This window comes from Populus nigra, chromosome 1 (assembly GCF_951802175.1).
Source record: "Populus nigra chromosome 1, ddPopNigr1.1, whole genome shotgun sequence".
In the NCBI taxonomy this organism is placed as follows: Eukaryota; Viridiplantae; Streptophyta; class Magnoliopsida; order Malpighiales; family Salicaceae; genus Populus; species Populus nigra.
This window is the reverse complement of record NC_084852.1, coordinates 49,940,550-49,956,943: the sequence shown is the minus strand read 5'-3', so window position 1 is coordinate 49,956,943 and position 16,394 is coordinate 49,940,550. Positions and strand designations below refer to the sequence as shown.

Sequence of the window (16,394 nt, the reverse complement as noted above, 5' to 3'; positions counted from 1 at the left end):
GAGTTACCGGTTACCTGGTTTACAAGGTACCACCTACTATTACCACACAACTATTAGTCATCTGATTTACCAAATACCACCTATTACTATTTATCAACATTCTAGCTTTCTGTATCAAGTGATTATCAAATACATTGATTATAAAAAATAGATCATATTACTTGAATTAAGAAATCGGTTGATAATCCAATACTGATATCAACCTTATTTCTAAATGATGTTGGATTTCGGGACTCATCACAAAGTATTCATATACATGTCAGAGTATTCAATATCGGATACTGATACTGTAAGACGAAACAAAGAGTTGAAGCAACAAAGCACGAAGCATCAAAGATAGGGTAAAACATATATCCTTCACAATAAAACATTATTGATCAACATCATTACATTTTCATTTTATCTTGCAATAGAATTTTTCTGATTTATCCTGACATACCACACAACAACTGATCAATTTTTTTTAAGCTCGCCGGGAGATCATCTCCTGGAAGCGTTTAAGCGAGTCTTGGCGTTGAATCTTTAGTTGATGGCGGAAGTTCTTAATGAAAGCATCAGCCTTCTCATTTATATCTTCCCAAGCGTCCTCCATAACCAACCAGTTTCGCATCCTCGTTTTCCTCCTTCCATCACTTTTCCTGTCATCTATGTTAAGACCATCATGCTTAGCAACTTCTTTATGGCGTTCCATGTAGGTTGCTTGGTTTGTCAAGAAGGGTTCTAGCTAGAGAGAAGAGAGGTATAAAGAGAGAGATGTGCTTGGAACTGAAATTCCTTGTGTGATGGTTAGAGAAAGAGAGCATAATCTTGCATTTATAGGCATAGGAATCTACACTTTGAAGCATGTTTTTGACAGAGGTCAAAGCAAAGGAAATTCCAACTGAGGTTTGGTAAGAGTGTTAAGATTTGCTTGATAACAAAATGACAAGTGAAAAGGAAACAGTGAGAAGGCATGCTTGATTAAATCATCAGCAAAAGTTGCTCTTATGCTTTTTATCCTCATGTTCCACAAGGTATTATTCGATAATATTAATAAAGTAATGTTAAACAATAAAGAATTACCTTGGGAAGAAGACGAGGAAAGAGCAAAACCTTTGTATTTTATAGGAAGGATCCTGTTATAGAAGCATAAGTTAAACTAGCTAAAAGGTGAGCCAAGAATTTGAATTTGAGTGTTTAGATGTGCAAGTTGACTATGAAGAGCAACCTTATGCTTGTGATTGCCACCCTTTTTTCTTTGTAAGAAAAATAATTGATTAATAATATGTGTTTTCGACTTGTCTACATTTATAATGGATACAGCAGGTCTATCAATCTCAGGCCCTGCTGTCTCATAACAAAGGCCGCAGAAATCCACTGCAGACCCAGCAAAATATGCTGCCCTTTCTTGACGTAGCAGGTCCTGCTTACACGCTAGATAAAGAAAGAATAGCAAGTTGCTTCCATGTTCAGGGATCTGGTTCACCACTGTTTGTTTTTGCATCACAATCTGGATCTATGTGTTTTTTAAATTATTTTTTATCTAAAAAGACAAAATTTAAGGTTTTTAGATTTTTTTCATAACTTTGATGTACTAATATTAAAAAAACTAAAAATTAATCAAATACTTACCAACTGTTGAATATTAAACTCAATCTAGATGGTCAAGGAAGGCAACCGCCAGCTGCCACTGACCAGCCGCCACCGACCAGCCGCCAGCCACCAGCCGCAGCCACCAGCCGTAACCGCCTTCACACCACCGTCCACAGCCGCCTTCACACTTGAAGGTTGAATTATCTTGTTTTGAATTCGTGTATAAATAGCAAGCTGAACTTATGCTATTAGGTGTGGGAGAGTAGAGAGAATAGAGAGAAACACTAGAGAGAAAGAGAGGGTGTGTATTGTTAAGCTTGTTGTAAGTTTATTTTGTGTTTTGTAAGCTTGTGTTCTTGAAATAAAACTTTGTGTTTTATCCCCTCTGAGTGTTTCAAAGCCACCACCAGTGGTTCCTCCCACCAACACCAACAATACCTAACACTCACCAGCTCCATAACTAAAGTTGTTGAGTTCAAGTTATTAAATTATCAAGTCAATTCACAGTTTAGATCACTAGATCAATTCATATTTTTTGACCTAATCAGATTCAACCTTTATCTTCGAAATTTCACAAACCAGTATCTCAAACATTTTTTTTTTTGGAAATCAGTATTTAAGACATGCCCTGACGCCTAATCCCCAACAGTTTGAGCTACTATATTCATTCATAGTTTCTGTGCATGTGCATATCCAAATCATTGCTCAGCATAAGGTGAGGCCCTGAGGATCAAATAAAACTGTAACAGAAAGCACATAACAATCACAACATCATAAATGTCGAAGAGCAGCATTTATTTACTAAACCATGTACAGGATAATCCAAATTGCATAAATTTGCTTCCATTTCTCAAAGATATAGATTAAGGTGGAGAGCTTCAATGTTCACAGGGAGCAGGCAATGCATGAGAAGATTTGGTCTGCTTCCACCTGCAACAAGAACAGGAAACCTTCTTAAGTTGTTGAGAACCTCCATAGAATGTAATTAACTTGTGGCTATTGCATCCATTGGAAGCTGGAACTGCAAAACTTGAAAAAGAAACCAAAATCACATCTCTCATCGGTGATTGTACAGCAATGAGAGTGAGTTTTTGGCCTCCGATTTTCGACATAAATGACATGTTAAATCAATGGTTGATTGAAAATTAAATAATTAATAATGAAATTTGGAAAAACAGGCATCAGTTGAGGTGGTATAGGAACAATCATAGCAAACCGTGATCAGATTCTATCTAGATCATCATGCAGCTTCTCAACACAAACCATAAACTAAGACTCCATTGTCGACTTTCCTCGCTGGAAAAACATTACAATTACCCTTCCAGGATGCTCAAACTTCTGGACTCATCACAATTCTCGAAATTATATACAACATTGACGGTTGAGAATGTTTTGGAAACAACGTTTGAACGATTTGCTCATTACAATTGTTTTCAACTTTCAAGGGTCAACCACCAATAGACATTACAATTGCACATTGAAAGATGATCTAGAAGAGATCCATGCATGACTCTTGTCAGAATTTCATCGATCATGCCAGAAGATCTCTCTAGCTAAATTCTTAACTTCTAAATCGAAATTCATGTAATTAGATCCTATTTATTAGTCCCAAAATCAAATCAGACCAACAACAAGAAAGCTTCTAAATTTCCTTTTAGAATAAGTGATCATCAAATTCTCTGCTGAAACCTAAAAGGAACCCACGTCTCCATATGGATTCCATTATCACCACTAAATTATCTGGAAACCCCCTAATCACCACTGCTAAATCTGAACCTATAAAACAAAATTCCTCAACTTTAACTTACAATTCCCATCAATCTTCTTTGCTAATTCACTTATAAACCATAATTTGACAGGAGAACTCATCGACTCAAAGTACAAGGGAAAAAAAACTCAGTCATATCATAACAAAACACATAAAACCCATAAATTCAAACAAGTCAGAAAAATAAAACCTATAGATCACACAACTTTTTACCTTCACATGGACTCCAAATCTGTCATTAGCCCACCAACCTTCTTCTTACAAGCAGGAACATCCTCAAACTGCTTAGCAGGCAACTCCTCGGAAATCGGACCAACAAAGAAACTAATCATACCATCATCAGCCTTACTAACTTCAATCCCAGTAACTGGCAACCAAATAAAAAGCTTCTTTGCTTGAATCCCTGACACATCATGCACAGAGCCATAACTCAACTTCCCTTTGATTACTTTATCATAGTACACAACATCATCAAAGTGAACATAACACGGGGTCTTAAGTTTGACTTCGAAAGACCCATCAGATGATGGTAGTGTGTAGGATTCCACGTTGTCTGGGAGTAAGCCACGAGGCAGGCCATATTGAGGAAGAAGATCATGGATGTCTGAGGAGACCAGGGAGAGAGAAAGACGGGGTTTCGATAAGAGGAGTAGAGAGAGAAGGTAGAGAGAGAGTACTGCGAGGATGTTGAAGGAAGCCATTGTCGATGCAGAGAGAGAAGTGAAGGTGCTAATGTGAAAGGGTTGTGAAGGGTGGAAAAAGAAGGGAAACTTGTGTTGCACGGCTTAGCGGATTTAAATGTTGAAGTGATTAGACCGTTGGATTTTGGACGGTGACGATGAAAAAAAAATTTCTGAAGAATTCTAAACAGAAAAGAAAAAAAAATTAAATTTGTGTTGCCTTTGCATGGCTTCGAGGAATTAAATGTTGTAGTGACTATATTGACGTTGGATCTTGGAGGGTGATAATGACAGATTTTTTGGTGAAGAATTCTTCACAAAGTTGATTATAAATTAGTCTATATATTTTCAATTTTTATCTTATTAAATTATAATTTAATCCTTTGATTAAATTTGATTTTAAACCTAAAGAGATTGAATTATTATTTTTTAGCTGTTAAATGGCTTCAAGTAATTAAATGCTGGTTAATAATATATTTTCAACTTCTCTATGTCAAGGCCTTGTGTGAATGTAAATTCATGAAATAGAGAGAGCCCTCTCTATGATTTATAATGGATACACAGGTCTATCAATTTCGGGCCCTGCTGAACACAACAACGGCTGCAGAGATCCGCTGCAGACCCGGCAAAATATGGGATTTTTTTTATATAAAAAAAATGGCACAGTAAATATAAAAATTTAGCATAATAATATTGTTTTAAAAAATTTGTGTAATATCATAATTTGAATATGTTATGTTTTAAAAATATGATATTTAATAAATATTATTATTCTTAAACGTGATAAGATAGTTATCATACTTTATTAGAATAGTGGTATGATCAAACTTCAATCTTCTACTTTAATTAGTTGACCAGTTATCTAGTTGTATTAATTAGTCAACCGTTTCACGTAAAAAATATAATTTTATAAAAAAAAAATTAAAATATATTTTATGAGTCAAAATTATTTTTGTTCAACTTGTAAACTTAAAAATAAATCTCAATTAAAATCTTAAAATGTTATTATTCACGTAATAATGGGTGATTCTGAATAATTATATATAAGTTTGCCACAACTAAATGAAAATCTGTTTCAAATAGATTGCACAAATGACCTAACATATGCATTTATAGATCAGTGGAACAAATCTAAATTTAAAAAGAGATCTCATCACATTATATTAGAATAATAGCTCAAAAAAATCATAACTTTTAATCTGATTATTGGATCGTTCTTAAATTTTTATAAGAAATTACAGAGACTATTTTTCTTATAATAGTTACCACATCATTACATGAACCATAGAATTTTTAGATATTAAAAATCTCATCAAAATAGTTTGATTTTGACACTTTTAAAATTTTTCTTGTTATTTTTAAAATTAGTTGATTAATTTCACTAACTATTATCAACCGATCAACTGTGATATTTCACAACAACTACAACAAAAAATGCTTCTATGTCAATTCACCTTTTTTTTTTTAATTTTGTGTTTATTGCCCAATTTATCCGAAAATATGATGCCCTTTCTTGACATAAAAGCATAAAAGAGAACCAGCAAGTTGCCTTCCATGTTTGTCAGCCAGTTACTCAACTGAACAATTCAAAACCATCAAGTCACATTTTACAGTTTAGTTTAACCATCTAGATGGTGGCCTAATGGTAAGAGCTTGGAACCAAAAGGTTTGCTCCCTCTGTGGTCTCAGATTCGAGTCCTGTGATTGCTCATATGATGGCCACTGGAGGCTTACATGGTCGTTAACTTTAAAACCCGTGGGATTAGTCGAGATACGCGCAAGCTGGCCCGAACACCCACATTAAACTTAAAAAAAAAAACCCATCAAGTCACACGTATTTCACATTCAAATAAAAACCTAGCTCAAAGAATCACAAGTTTGCCTCCCTCTCACTCGCTAAGATTAAATTTACCTTTACGTTTCATACTAGGACAATGCGATTGATGAGAATTATCCCAATAGTTTGAACTACTATTTCATCCATAGTTTCTGTATTTATGCATATCCAAATCATTGCTCGGCATAAGGTGAGTCCCTGAGCAGAAATGTTGAAGAGCAGCATTTATTTACAATCCATATTACATAAATTTGCTTCAATTTCTCAAAGATGTAGATTAAGCTGGAGAACTTCAAAGTTCAGAGTGAGCAGGCAACGCATGAGAAGATTTGGTCTGCTGCCACCTGCAACAGGAGCATGAAACCTTCTTAAGTCCTTGAAAAACTTCACAGAATGTGACTTATAATATTATAACTTTCGGCTGTTGCATCCATTGGAAGTCGGAACTGCAAAACTTGTAAAAGAAACCAAAATCACATCTCCATTGTTGATTGTATAGCAATATGAGTAAGTTTTTGGCCTCTGATTTTCGACATAAATGACATATTAGATCAATAAATGATTGAAATTAAATCATTATTGATGAAATTTGGAAAAACTGGCATCAATTGAGGTGGTATAAGAACAATCTTAGCAAACCGAGATCAGATTCTATCTAGATCATCATGCAGCTTGTCAACACAAACCATAAACTAAGAATCCATTGTCGACTTTCTTTGCTAGAAAAACATTACAATTCCCCTTCCAGGATGCTCAAACTTCTGGATTCATCACAATTCTCGAAATTAAACACAACTTTGATGGTTGAGAATGTTTTGGAAAAGATGAAGCAACACCCCTTCCTGCTTTCAAGTGTCAACCACCAATAGAAATTACAATTGCACATTGAAAGATTTGCTGATTGACATTGTTTTCTAAAAAGTTTGCTCCATGAAACCTCCAAACCTTGTATAGGTTGTTAATGATCCTAATACACCAAGCTAAAAGAACCATTTCCCCTCCCTCCCTTATAACAAGTATCAAGCTTCTTTGTTTCCTCCAGTTTCATGCTAATTTCTGTTCGCAACTTGGTGCGAGTCGCACATTACTGCAAGTATAGAAGGGGTCGATTCTTCTAAAAACCAATTCTTGCAATCTCACCAAAAACTCTTAACAAGGCAGATAACAAGGTACAATCAATGTCAATCAAATGCTCGAAACTCTTAACCACCTATTGGTCCCAAAAGCAAACCACATCTACTACTACAAAGCTTCTACAATTTACTTTCAGAGCAAGTGACTGCGGATACAAGGTAGAATACGTGACCATCACATGTTTTTTTATTGGAAACAAGAAGGAATCCACGCATGACTCTGTAAGAAATTCATTGATGATGCCTGAATCTCTCTAGCTAAATTATTAACTTCTAAATCGAAATTCGACAACTTTCACTAATAGGTTCGTAAAATTATATCCTATCTATAAGTCCCAAAATCTAATCAGACCAACGACAAGAAAGCTTCTAAATTTCCTTCTAGAATAAGTGATCATCAAATTCTCTGCTGAAACCTAAAAGGAACGCACGGCTCCATATGGATTTCATGATCATCCCTAAATTATCTGGGAACCCCCTAATCACCACCGCTAAATCTAACCTCTAAACAAAAATTCCTCAGCTTTAACTTACAATTCCCATCAATTCTCAATAAACTCAAGCATCTCGTAACAAAACACATAAAACCCATAAATTTAAACAATTCAGAGAAAAAAATCCTAAAGATCACAACTTTTTACCTTCACATCGACTCCAAATATGTCCTTAGCCCACCAACCTTCCTCTTACAAGCTGGAACATCCTCGAACTGCTTAGCAGGCAACTCCTCGGAAATCGGGCCAACAAAGAAACTAATCATACCATCATCAGCCTTACTAACTTCAATCCCAGTAACTGGCAACCAAACAAAGAGCTTCTTTGCTTGAATCCCTGACACATCATGCACAGAACCATAACTCAACTTCCCTTTGATTACTTTATCATAGTACACAACATCATCAAAGTGAACATAACACGGGGTCTTAAGTTTGACTTCAAAAGACCCATCAGATGATGGTAGAGTGAAGGATTCCACATTGTCTGGGAGCAAGCCACGTGGCAGGCCATATTGAGGAAGAAGATCATGGATATCTGAGGTGGTTAGGGAGAGAGAAAGACGGGTTTTTGATAAGAGGAGTAGAGAGAGAAGGTAGAGAGAGAGAGCGAGGATGTTGAAGGAAGCCATTGTCGATGCAGAGAGACAGCGAGAGAAGGGATGGTGGTAATTTAAGAGGGTTGTTATGGGTAGATTGGGAAGAGAAATCCGTGTAGCGTGGCTTCGAGGAATTATATACTCTTTTTTTTTTTCCCGAGTTCCAATCCTCACAAAATTTGGATGTACTCTGAACGCATGATAATAATACAAGAGTTGCGTCCTTAAAATTATTTGAATAATAAGAAATTTAATCTCCATTGACGTATAAATTGATCCGATAATATCTCTTCTCGTCGAATAATTATATATATATATAAAAAAACAAATAGTTTTGAACTATGAAAATTAAAACGGGATGAAATGGGAGTTGACTGTATATGGAGGATCAATGGGCCTCTCTGGTGAAGAGAAACCAAATTCATTGTATGAAAAAGGTTAGATGTATCCATCTTTTCTTTATTTAATACTTTATGAAAGAGCATCTGATTACTTACCTTGCTATTATCAATACTTCACCGATTCGATTCCTTCAAGAGACACGGAAATTTCCTTCTATCTTCTATGGTAAAGAAAAAAAACACAAAAAGCTAACAGTGAAGCTCTTTAATATTTAATTCAGGTTTTTTTTTTCAATTTCTTTCTTAATTTTTTTTATCATTCATCTTAATTGTTTTTAAACCGGTCATTGAATCATATTAAATTAATTTTTTTACTGTTTAATTTAATTTTAAATTTAAAAATTTTAATATTGACTCTTAAGTTTAATAATAATATTAATAGTTAACTGTAATTTAAATATTTTGGTTACATTAAAAAAAAAATTGATCAAGAGTAGAATGTCAGCACACGGGCTAGCAAACTAGTAACCTGCCAAAAAAATTATGAACGGTACCAGAAAAGACATCATCCTAAAAGATTGCAATGGTACTTAACCATCATAGCATAGCTTATTCAGGATAGCTTATTTGGATTTTCTTAACCATCCAGGTAAATAAAGGATTAAAGGCAGCTACTTTGAAGTGCCTGGTACAAGAGGCAATGTCCAGAGCTCGGCGGTGTGGGGCATGAACAGAACTAGATGGAGCAGTCACGACAGACACAACTGCCTCTAGCAGTCCCCTTAGGAAGTTTAGTCCTAAACAGCATAAAATATCATCCATATATGACCAATCCTTGCTAGTTATTAGTTTAGAACTAGGGCATATAAATTGAGCACAAACATTCAATCCAGTATCACAAAATCATAATCTAAAGTAGTTCCTTCTTGATACTTCCAATAGGCACGGTTCAGACACTTGATGTTACATTTGGTACTTGTCCAGGTACATATATACATACAACATTCTCTTCTTATTGATGTTCATAAAGCTCAATAAGAGGAGGGATACTCCACAGCTAGTTTACATAAGACTCTGCCAGACTCTAGGTTGTGAGTTGAGAGATAAAACACTAAAACTAGAACGCTAATTACTTGGATATCGTGCTCCCTCAGCTACATTTCCATACAGCAGAAGGGCTGGTTGTATCTACTCGGTGAGGAGCATCTGAACGTCGTCATCTGGAGCTGGGAGCTGGGAATTGTGGGGAAAAAAGGAAGCGAACACCTTAGGATAATTTCGAAGAAGGAAAACAGAAGTTGCCAAGAACTAATTCCTAATATTACCAAGTATAATATAGCATTTTGCAAGCATGTGCATTAATTTCATAATTTATACACTAATAGAGATAACACTGGAAAAATTAACGTCTGCAAACCACAAAGGAAGCTTAGCCAATCAATTACTGAAAGAGCAGAAATTCAAACAACCATCAATTGGAAGGGAAAAAGAATTCCTCCCCGTCGATAAGCCCTGCCGGTTTAACATCATGATCAACAAACAGCAATTTTCCGTAGCGTTAGGTCCTCATTGATTATTGAACTTTCTAGCACATAAAGATCCAATAAATCTGGAAAAATTAGGCATCCACCTAAAAGCTCAAAAGTCACCTTCTTTAAAAGCATAATCATTCTAAAAGTTCCACATTTACTTCCTCCTCTTCTTGCGATACTAGTAAGATTAGGGTTGACTTTCAATCACAGACAACAGTCTATGAATGAACAATTCAACTTTCCTTCTATCAATCTTGTAGTATATTCTATGAATTCAATCTCAACAAAATTCCAATCAAACACCAAAACAAATTCACAAGCATCTAATAGCCACAAAAAATCCAAGACAAAATTAAGAACAGGACACAAACAAAAACAACAGTAATCAACCTCAAATTCCTAATAAGGAAATATTTTTTTTCCAAAGTAAATATTGATCAAACAAAACAAGTAAATACCTCGAGAAACTGCTTCCACAGTCCACGACAAGACCCAGAGGAGACACCAGCACGGCAAGAATGTACGGTCTTAAACTGATCAGCATCAAGCTTCTTATTAATCCACCCAACTTGAAAATAAATCGAATCAGACGGTGGTAAATCAACCTTGATCTCATCAACATCGAGCCAAAGAAAGAACTTTTGAACCTGAATCCCCTTCAAATTTGTGATAGACCCGTAACCCAATTTCCCAGTTATTTTCTTCTCATAATAGACCAAGTAATCAAATTCAACATAACATTCCTTCTCTAGATAGACAGTAAAGTTACCATCATCAGAAAGGCTGTAACTTTTAACTGTGTTAGGTAATAGACCACTTGGGAGGCCAAATTTTGGCAAGATTTCAAAGACCGAACGAGGAGGGTCTTGTGAAAGAGTGGTTTTTGAGAGAGAAATGAAGAGAATTAGAGATAAAAGAGTGATACCCAGATGAGAATATGCCATGAATTTTAGTTTCCCTTGATGGGTTTTGGATTAAGGGGAGTGAGAAGATGGAGGTTTCTTTGAAGAACAAGAGGCGCTGTGTTTCCAAGGATGTTGGGGGCCTGGAGAGTTGTATCATGTCTGTGGATTTCGTCTTGAAGATCTTTTATATTAAAAAAAAAAAAAAAAAAAAAACAGATAATTCACCCGCGCTTAGCCGCGTGAAGGAAAAAAAAAACTAAATATGTTTTTTTAAAAAATATATAATTATAAATAAAAAAAATTATGTGTGTATTTAATTAAATACATTGAGAATTATCTATATTAATAAATATAAAAAACAAAATATTAACGTGTTTATTCAACTTAACTAGCAGCAGGTTGAATAATTTTTTTCTAGTATAAAAAAATTAATATGTCGGTATTATTAACGTATTTTTATATCAAGAAAAAAATATAATCATAAATTAAAATATTAATGTTTATATATAATAAAATATAATAAAAACCATATGAGTTAATAAAAATAATTAAGATCTCAAGTTAATTTTTAATGTAATAAAAAAATAAAATAATGTTGTAATTGCTATAGTAAAACAACTTTTTTTTAGTCTTTGTATAGTGATATTTTAAAAAATATATAAAGAAATTTTTTTTAAAAAAATACAAAATAATAAAGATAAAAACAAAAGAAATGGTATAAATAAATTAAGTGTAAAGTGATAAATATTCAAAGTGTAAAAAATATAAAAATATTAAAAGCTAAAAAAATATTAAAAAAATAAAGACAAGAAAAAAAATAATAAATAGATCAAATGTAAAATGATAAAGATATCAAGTATAAAGAAAAAAACAATATATGAAAAACTTGTTTTCTTAAAAAAACCTAAAAATCATAATTTTATTGCTACTATATTAAAAAATAGAAAAATTTATAATTATGTTATTTTTACCGAAAACATCAAAAAAAATTTAGTATATATATAATGAATTTACTTTTTATTGTAGTGTTATTATTAGTATTTTGTTTTTTTTATGACTTTTGAATTCAAATATTGGAGGAGAAAAGGCGGAGAAAATTTGATGCTCTAAATATTAAATTGGTATTAACAATATTTTTAAAACTGTTTTAAAAAAGAATTTAATGAAAATTGATGTAAAATATTTAGAGGGCTTACAATATTCGAGCTTTGACCATAAAGAGAGAGGAAAAAAGAGAGATTTTTCTATCAATTTTATAACTTTATCTCTTTATATATATATATATATATATATATATATATATATTTATTTATTCAAAAATCATGAAATTTTGCTATATTTAACGCAAGGAGGAGAGATTTAGGTTAGAAAAGCACAAGTTGTTGGCGGAGAAAGAAGCACGTATCCTATCTCTTGGATTTTATTGACTCCTTTTTTTGAAGCTATCTTGATGGGAATGGAATGGTCGTTGGCTTCTTTTGAAATAAAATACACAGAAGAGGTAGTCAGAGAGCACGTGGCCAAGCACAAAACATTGATTTATCGATAACCTCTAGATTGTGCCCTCTTTGCAAGTAATTGATTTTTACAATCAACGAGCAATTGTAATAAGGAGAAATTACTTTTAACCTCTTGCTTTTCTTTTATTTTTTTTTAAAAAAATTTTAACTTAAAAATTTTATAATATTATTGGTGAATTAGGGGTTAAAAATGCACAAACAATTGTTTCGAAAATTATATTTTTCTAGCTATATCGTAGTCGGACCTTAACTTGCAGAAGGTGAGGTAGGTCATAGGTGGTGGGAGGATGTGTACAATTAATGATTGTACTCTACCCTACAGGTTGCAGGTTGCAGGTTGCAGGGGCATGGCGATGAGGGTCCACCACACCTTTTGTTTTAATTTACTTTTCTTTAGTCTCCCTATCCGTTTCATTTGTTGCACTAGAGTTTTAATGGGGTGTTTGAAAGCGTTGTCTAATTATTATTTTTTTTAAAATTATTTTTTTATAATTTTAGATTATTTTAATGGATTAATATGAAAAATAAATTTTAAAAAATAAAATTTTAACCCCAGATCTAAATTTCAAACCAGTATTAGATCAACTTATTGATCCAAGTCGGATTACAAAACAATGGTTCAACCTTTTTGCCATGTCTTTAGGATCTAAGTTAAAAAACTAACAAAAATCAAAAGAAATGGTACTTTTACCATGTAGTACCTTATAAATTATTATTCATTATATAATATATATATATATATATATATATTAATTTATATTTTTTTCTAACTTCTTCCTTCATTTGTTAGATATTGGATTTTATTTTTTATTATTTTATATATATATATATAATTAATCAAATTATATGATGTTGATCGTAAGTTAACTGACCAAATAGGAAACAACCATCATCGTTGCTTGAGTAACATGCATTGAACCAGGCTAGTCTAGGCCGAGCCCTTTTCCTGTGCCCTATAGCAGTAGTTGTTGATGGGCCCTCATACCTTATTGAGTAGGCCCATGGCTCCATCTTTGTACTTAAACACCATGATATAAAATAACTGTAAAAAGGAGAAGATTTTAAAAAATAAAATTGGACCACAAAACGGGATGGACAAGAGGTCCAATTATTGGATTAGATGGCCTACCATGACATGACATGACATGACATGACATGTATTGACATCCACAAAAAGGGAGCCACATTAATGCCTTTGGTAAATGAACTTGGGCGATTGGCTGACATCATATGATAAATTGTCTCCGCGATGAACTGTAGCTACCACATTGTAATAAAGTATAGGGAACAGAACATACATGGATCATGTGCCTGAATATGCCCTCAAGAACATATAAGAATGTATATAATATAGTTGTATTATATTAAATGCTGATTATAATTATCTGCCTCGTTTTATTGAATCGAACTATAATACGCAGCATTAATCAAACCTCAAGCTAATCATTTCATCTTCTATGCAGGGATCAATCTATGAAACTTAGATGTAACCAATCCCTCGTCAAAGTGTTGTCATCATGATGTGAAATTAATCCAGATCCCATGGACACCTTTTTGTTTTTATTTATGTAAGTATCTGGGTGAATTTACATGTATCTCAATTAATTTTATATATCCTGAATTTAACAGTTATATAAATTTTCAAAGCCTCTAGATTGATAAAACTCGAACTAATAATATTTAAAAAACAAATATAAAATTTAATTAGTTAACTTACACCCCATATTTAGTTTAGTTGAGTGATATACATATATATTGCACAGATTTGGACTGGGTTTTTGTCTTTCAAAACATAATGATAGGAAAATATACCTCCTCTGTTTTTTCTTCTTCGTCTCGAAAACGTGTATGCATAAACTATCACTAATCTCTTGTGCTTTAAATGGCAGTAGTAGTAATAATAATTCATTTTTATATTTCTTTTGTCTGTCTCCATGCCCATGAATCTGTCATGAAGCAGAACAAGGAAATGTACATGGAACCATTTTCCCTATCACAAGAGCACCCGTTTTTGGTTCTATGTTTCTATTTAGAAAAAGTTGCATAGCTTCGTACATTGCCTTTAGATACAATGAACACAGCGAACATGTAAAACTTCCATGCTTGCAGGCCACCATAGTACTAAACATGCCAATAATGGATAAGTAGGCACTGTATTTTGATTGTCTGAATGACCTTTTGAAATCCCAGTGGAAAATTATTTAGTCTCGATCTAATGTTTCCTGGTTGATATTATCTTCTAATTTTGATGGGAGGCTTTTAGATATATATATATATATATATATATATATATATATACCACAAGTTTAAATCATTCCATTGAAAATTCTCAGTTGAAACAATTACAATTTATAACTTTTTTTCTTTAAACTTTAACTTTTCTAACCACAATCATAGTTATTGCAATGATAAACTCGAAAGTTGATCGGAGAACAAAAGAATAATCCAATCATCACCCAACACCTGCAGCTGGTCTGGAAAACTTTAAATGGTCCTTATCTTTACAGTGCGAACAGTTAGTAGATCCAGAGCACCAAATGCGAGAATTGATGGTTCGAACTTGGTTTCTTGAAAGAATGGAAAAGGCACAAACTTTAATGAAATGATCTGCTCCTCATAACATTTCCATTTAATCAATGTTCCCCTTTAATAACTACCACAGTTGGAAATATAATGGTGAGACACAGAAGATAGAGAGAATTAATTTAATTAATTAATTAATTTCTTCCAAAACAGAAGGATCAGAAGAGACAACGGAGATAGTAGAAAACTGTCCATAAATTGAGTTACATATATTTGATGAACATATTTAGGGAGAAAATTTTATCATAGCCACGCATAGAATACCTATCATCAGACACCAAAAGATGTGAAAGTCCACAGTAATAATCCACACAGAACCTCTGCTGCTACAAGCCATCTGTTTGCTGGCCTCTCAGCACCACTCTTTTCTGCAGCAGTGCTTGATTTACTGCCAGTTGAGTTCGCTTTTAAAGAAAACAAACAAGGAATCAAAAGGGCTACACAGTAACACCAAATATAATCTAGAACAAGCTTAAATCTTAGTAACCAAGCCATAAATATGCATGTCTAAGTCCAGGACTAGAGGCTTTTACCACTGGCAACTGGGGCAGCAACACTTCCTCCGGTGATGTTGGCAAATCCTGCAAATACCTTCGCATCTGGTGAGCCAGCAGGCAGGTGCAGGATATCTGAAAAAGGGAAAAAAAACACTCAATAGGGCACTTCAAATTTCTGATTCTATTTCAATGGACAGTTTCCATGAGTTCTTGTGGACTTACCGATGCAGTTTGTGACATTAACTGGCGCATGGCACAAGCTAGGAAGTTTAGCAACAAGACTAACATTGAACTTGATACCAAGATCAGGGTTGTCACGATCTTTAATGAGGACACAGAGACATTTCACACTCTTATCTAACACTTGTTTAAGCCCACTACAACAATCTATGGTGGGTGCCTTAGCATCACCACCAACATATGGAAGACATGTGGCTAGACCTACTAGTTGGTCTGCACACTCTGTTCTATCTTGCTGAAAGTCTGATCTTGCAGTTCCAACTAGCATTAACAGCACCAAGATGAATGGAATTGCTGAAGCAGTCACAAGACCTTCTGAGCCCATTTTCTGAGAGAGGAGTATTTGGCCTTGAAAGAAACGAAAAGACACCTCAAAAGCTATTCTTTTTCATGCTTAGCCTGTGATCACTTCTCTCAATATAAAGGACGCGAAAGGTAGTTGGTACACTGGTGTGGTGACAAGAAATAATAATAATGCTAGTAACCACGAAATTTATAAGTAGAATTCACATGGTATTTGTCATGATGTAGACAAGCATTGTATGCTGTCAAATGGATCCCGTCCATTGTTATAATATGGAACAAAAGGTGCCCGTTCATACTTGAGTTGGGCTGGATTTCATGATGAATTAGACTGGGTGTTGACTTATCGATTCTGCATAGTATCCCGTGATTCGATGAACTCGATTAAAA

At 33.8% G+C, this 16,394-nt stretch overlaps 4 protein-coding genes across 7 annotated transcripts; all 4 read right to left on the bottom strand.

Annotated features, from left to right (window-relative positions):
- Positions 1–2,343: 2,343 nt before the first annotated feature.
- On the bottom strand, positions 2,344–4,228 carry LOC133700970 (uncharacterized). 2 transcript variants are annotated; one of them, XM_062124717.1, is made up of 2 exons: positions 3,554–4,218; positions 2,344–2,502 (listed from the first exon to the last, which is right to left on the bottom strand). In XM_062124717.1, the coding sequence occupies exon 1, from the start codon at positions 4,039–4,041 to the stop codon at positions 3,556–3,558; it is 486 nt and encodes a 161-aa protein (XP_061980701.1). In that variant the 5' UTR covers positions 4,042–4,218; the 3' UTR covers positions 2,344–2,502; positions 3,554–3,555. The 2 variants fall into 2 exon arrangements, with proteins under 2 accessions (XP_061980701.1, XP_061980708.1); XM_062124724.1 differs by lacking the exon at positions 2,344–2,502 and adding an exon at positions 2,509–2,593 and having other exon boundaries at positions 3,554–4,228.
- Positions 4,229–5,960: 1,732 nt separating this feature from the next.
- On the bottom strand, positions 5,961–8,353 carry LOC133694913 (uncharacterized). Of its 2 annotated transcripts, none has more exons than XM_062116709.1 (2): positions 7,632–8,353; positions 5,961–6,311 (listed from the first exon to the last, which is right to left on the bottom strand). In XM_062116709.1, the coding sequence occupies exon 1, from the start codon at positions 8,342–8,344 to the stop codon at positions 7,634–7,636; it is 711 nt and encodes a 236-aa protein (XP_061972693.1). In that variant the 5' UTR covers positions 8,345–8,353; the 3' UTR covers positions 5,961–6,311; positions 7,632–7,633. The 2 variants fall into 2 exon arrangements, with proteins under 2 accessions (XP_061972693.1, XP_061972610.1); XM_062116626.1 differs by having other exon boundaries at positions 5,961–6,303; positions 7,632–8,346.
- LOC133695040 (uncharacterized) lies at positions 5,961–11,042 on the bottom strand. 2 transcript variants are annotated; one of them, XM_062116918.1, is made up of 2 exons: positions 10,415–11,042; positions 5,961–6,201 (listed from the first exon to the last, which is right to left on the bottom strand). In XM_062116918.1, the coding sequence occupies exons 1-2, from the start codon at positions 10,898–10,900 to the stop codon at positions 6,157–6,159; spliced, it is 531 nt and encodes a 176-aa protein (XP_061972902.1). In that variant the 5' UTR covers positions 10,901–11,042; the 3' UTR covers positions 5,961–6,156. The 2 variants fall into 2 exon arrangements, with proteins under 2 accessions (XP_061972902.1, XP_061972818.1); XM_062116834.1 differs by lacking the exon at positions 5,961–6,201 and adding an exon at positions 9,331–9,657 and having other exon boundaries at positions 10,415–11,041.
- A 4,030-nt stretch (positions 11,043–15,072) lies between these two features.
- On the bottom strand, positions 15,073–16,177 carry LOC133694781 (non-specific lipid transfer protein GPI-anchored 13-like). Its single transcript, XM_062116478.1, has 3 exons — positions 15,684–16,177; positions 15,498–15,593; positions 15,073–15,368 (listed from the first exon to the last, which is right to left on the bottom strand). Exons 1-3 carry the CDS (start codon positions 16,024–16,026, stop codon positions 15,235–15,237), a joined length of 573 nt encoding a protein of 190 aa, XP_061972462.1. The 5' UTR covers positions 16,027–16,177; the 3' UTR covers positions 15,073–15,234.
- Positions 16,178–16,394: the final 217 nt, after the last annotated feature.

Coding starts and splice junctions, on each gene's coding strand:
- LOC133700970 (XM_062124724.1), bottom strand. CDS start 4,041: ATGGCTTCCTTCAACATCCTCGCAGTACTCTCTCTCTACCTTCTCTCT.
- LOC133694913 (XM_062116709.1), bottom strand. CDS start 8,344: ATGGAGATTAAATTTCTTATTATTCAAATAATTTTAAGGACGCAACTC.
- LOC133695040 (XM_062116918.1), bottom strand. CDS start 10,900: ATGGCATATTCTCATCTGGGTATCACTCTTTTATCTCTAATTCTCTTC. Junction 6,202..10,414: donor TGTGGAAGCAGTTTCTCGAG/GTATTTACTTGT, acceptor CTCCTGTTGCAG/GTGGCAGCAGACCAAATCTT.
- LOC133694781 (XM_062116478.1), bottom strand. CDS start 16,026: ATGGGCTCAGAAGGTCTTGTGACTGCTTCAGCAATTCCATTCATCTTG. Junction 15,594..15,683: donor TAATGTCACAAACTGCATCG/GTAAGTCCACAA, acceptor TCCCTTTTTCAG/ATATCCTGCACCTGCCTGCT. Junction 15,369..15,497: donor TGCTGCCCCAGTTGCCAGTG/GTAAAAGCCTCT, acceptor TTTCTTTAAAAG/CGAACTCAACTGGCAGTAAA.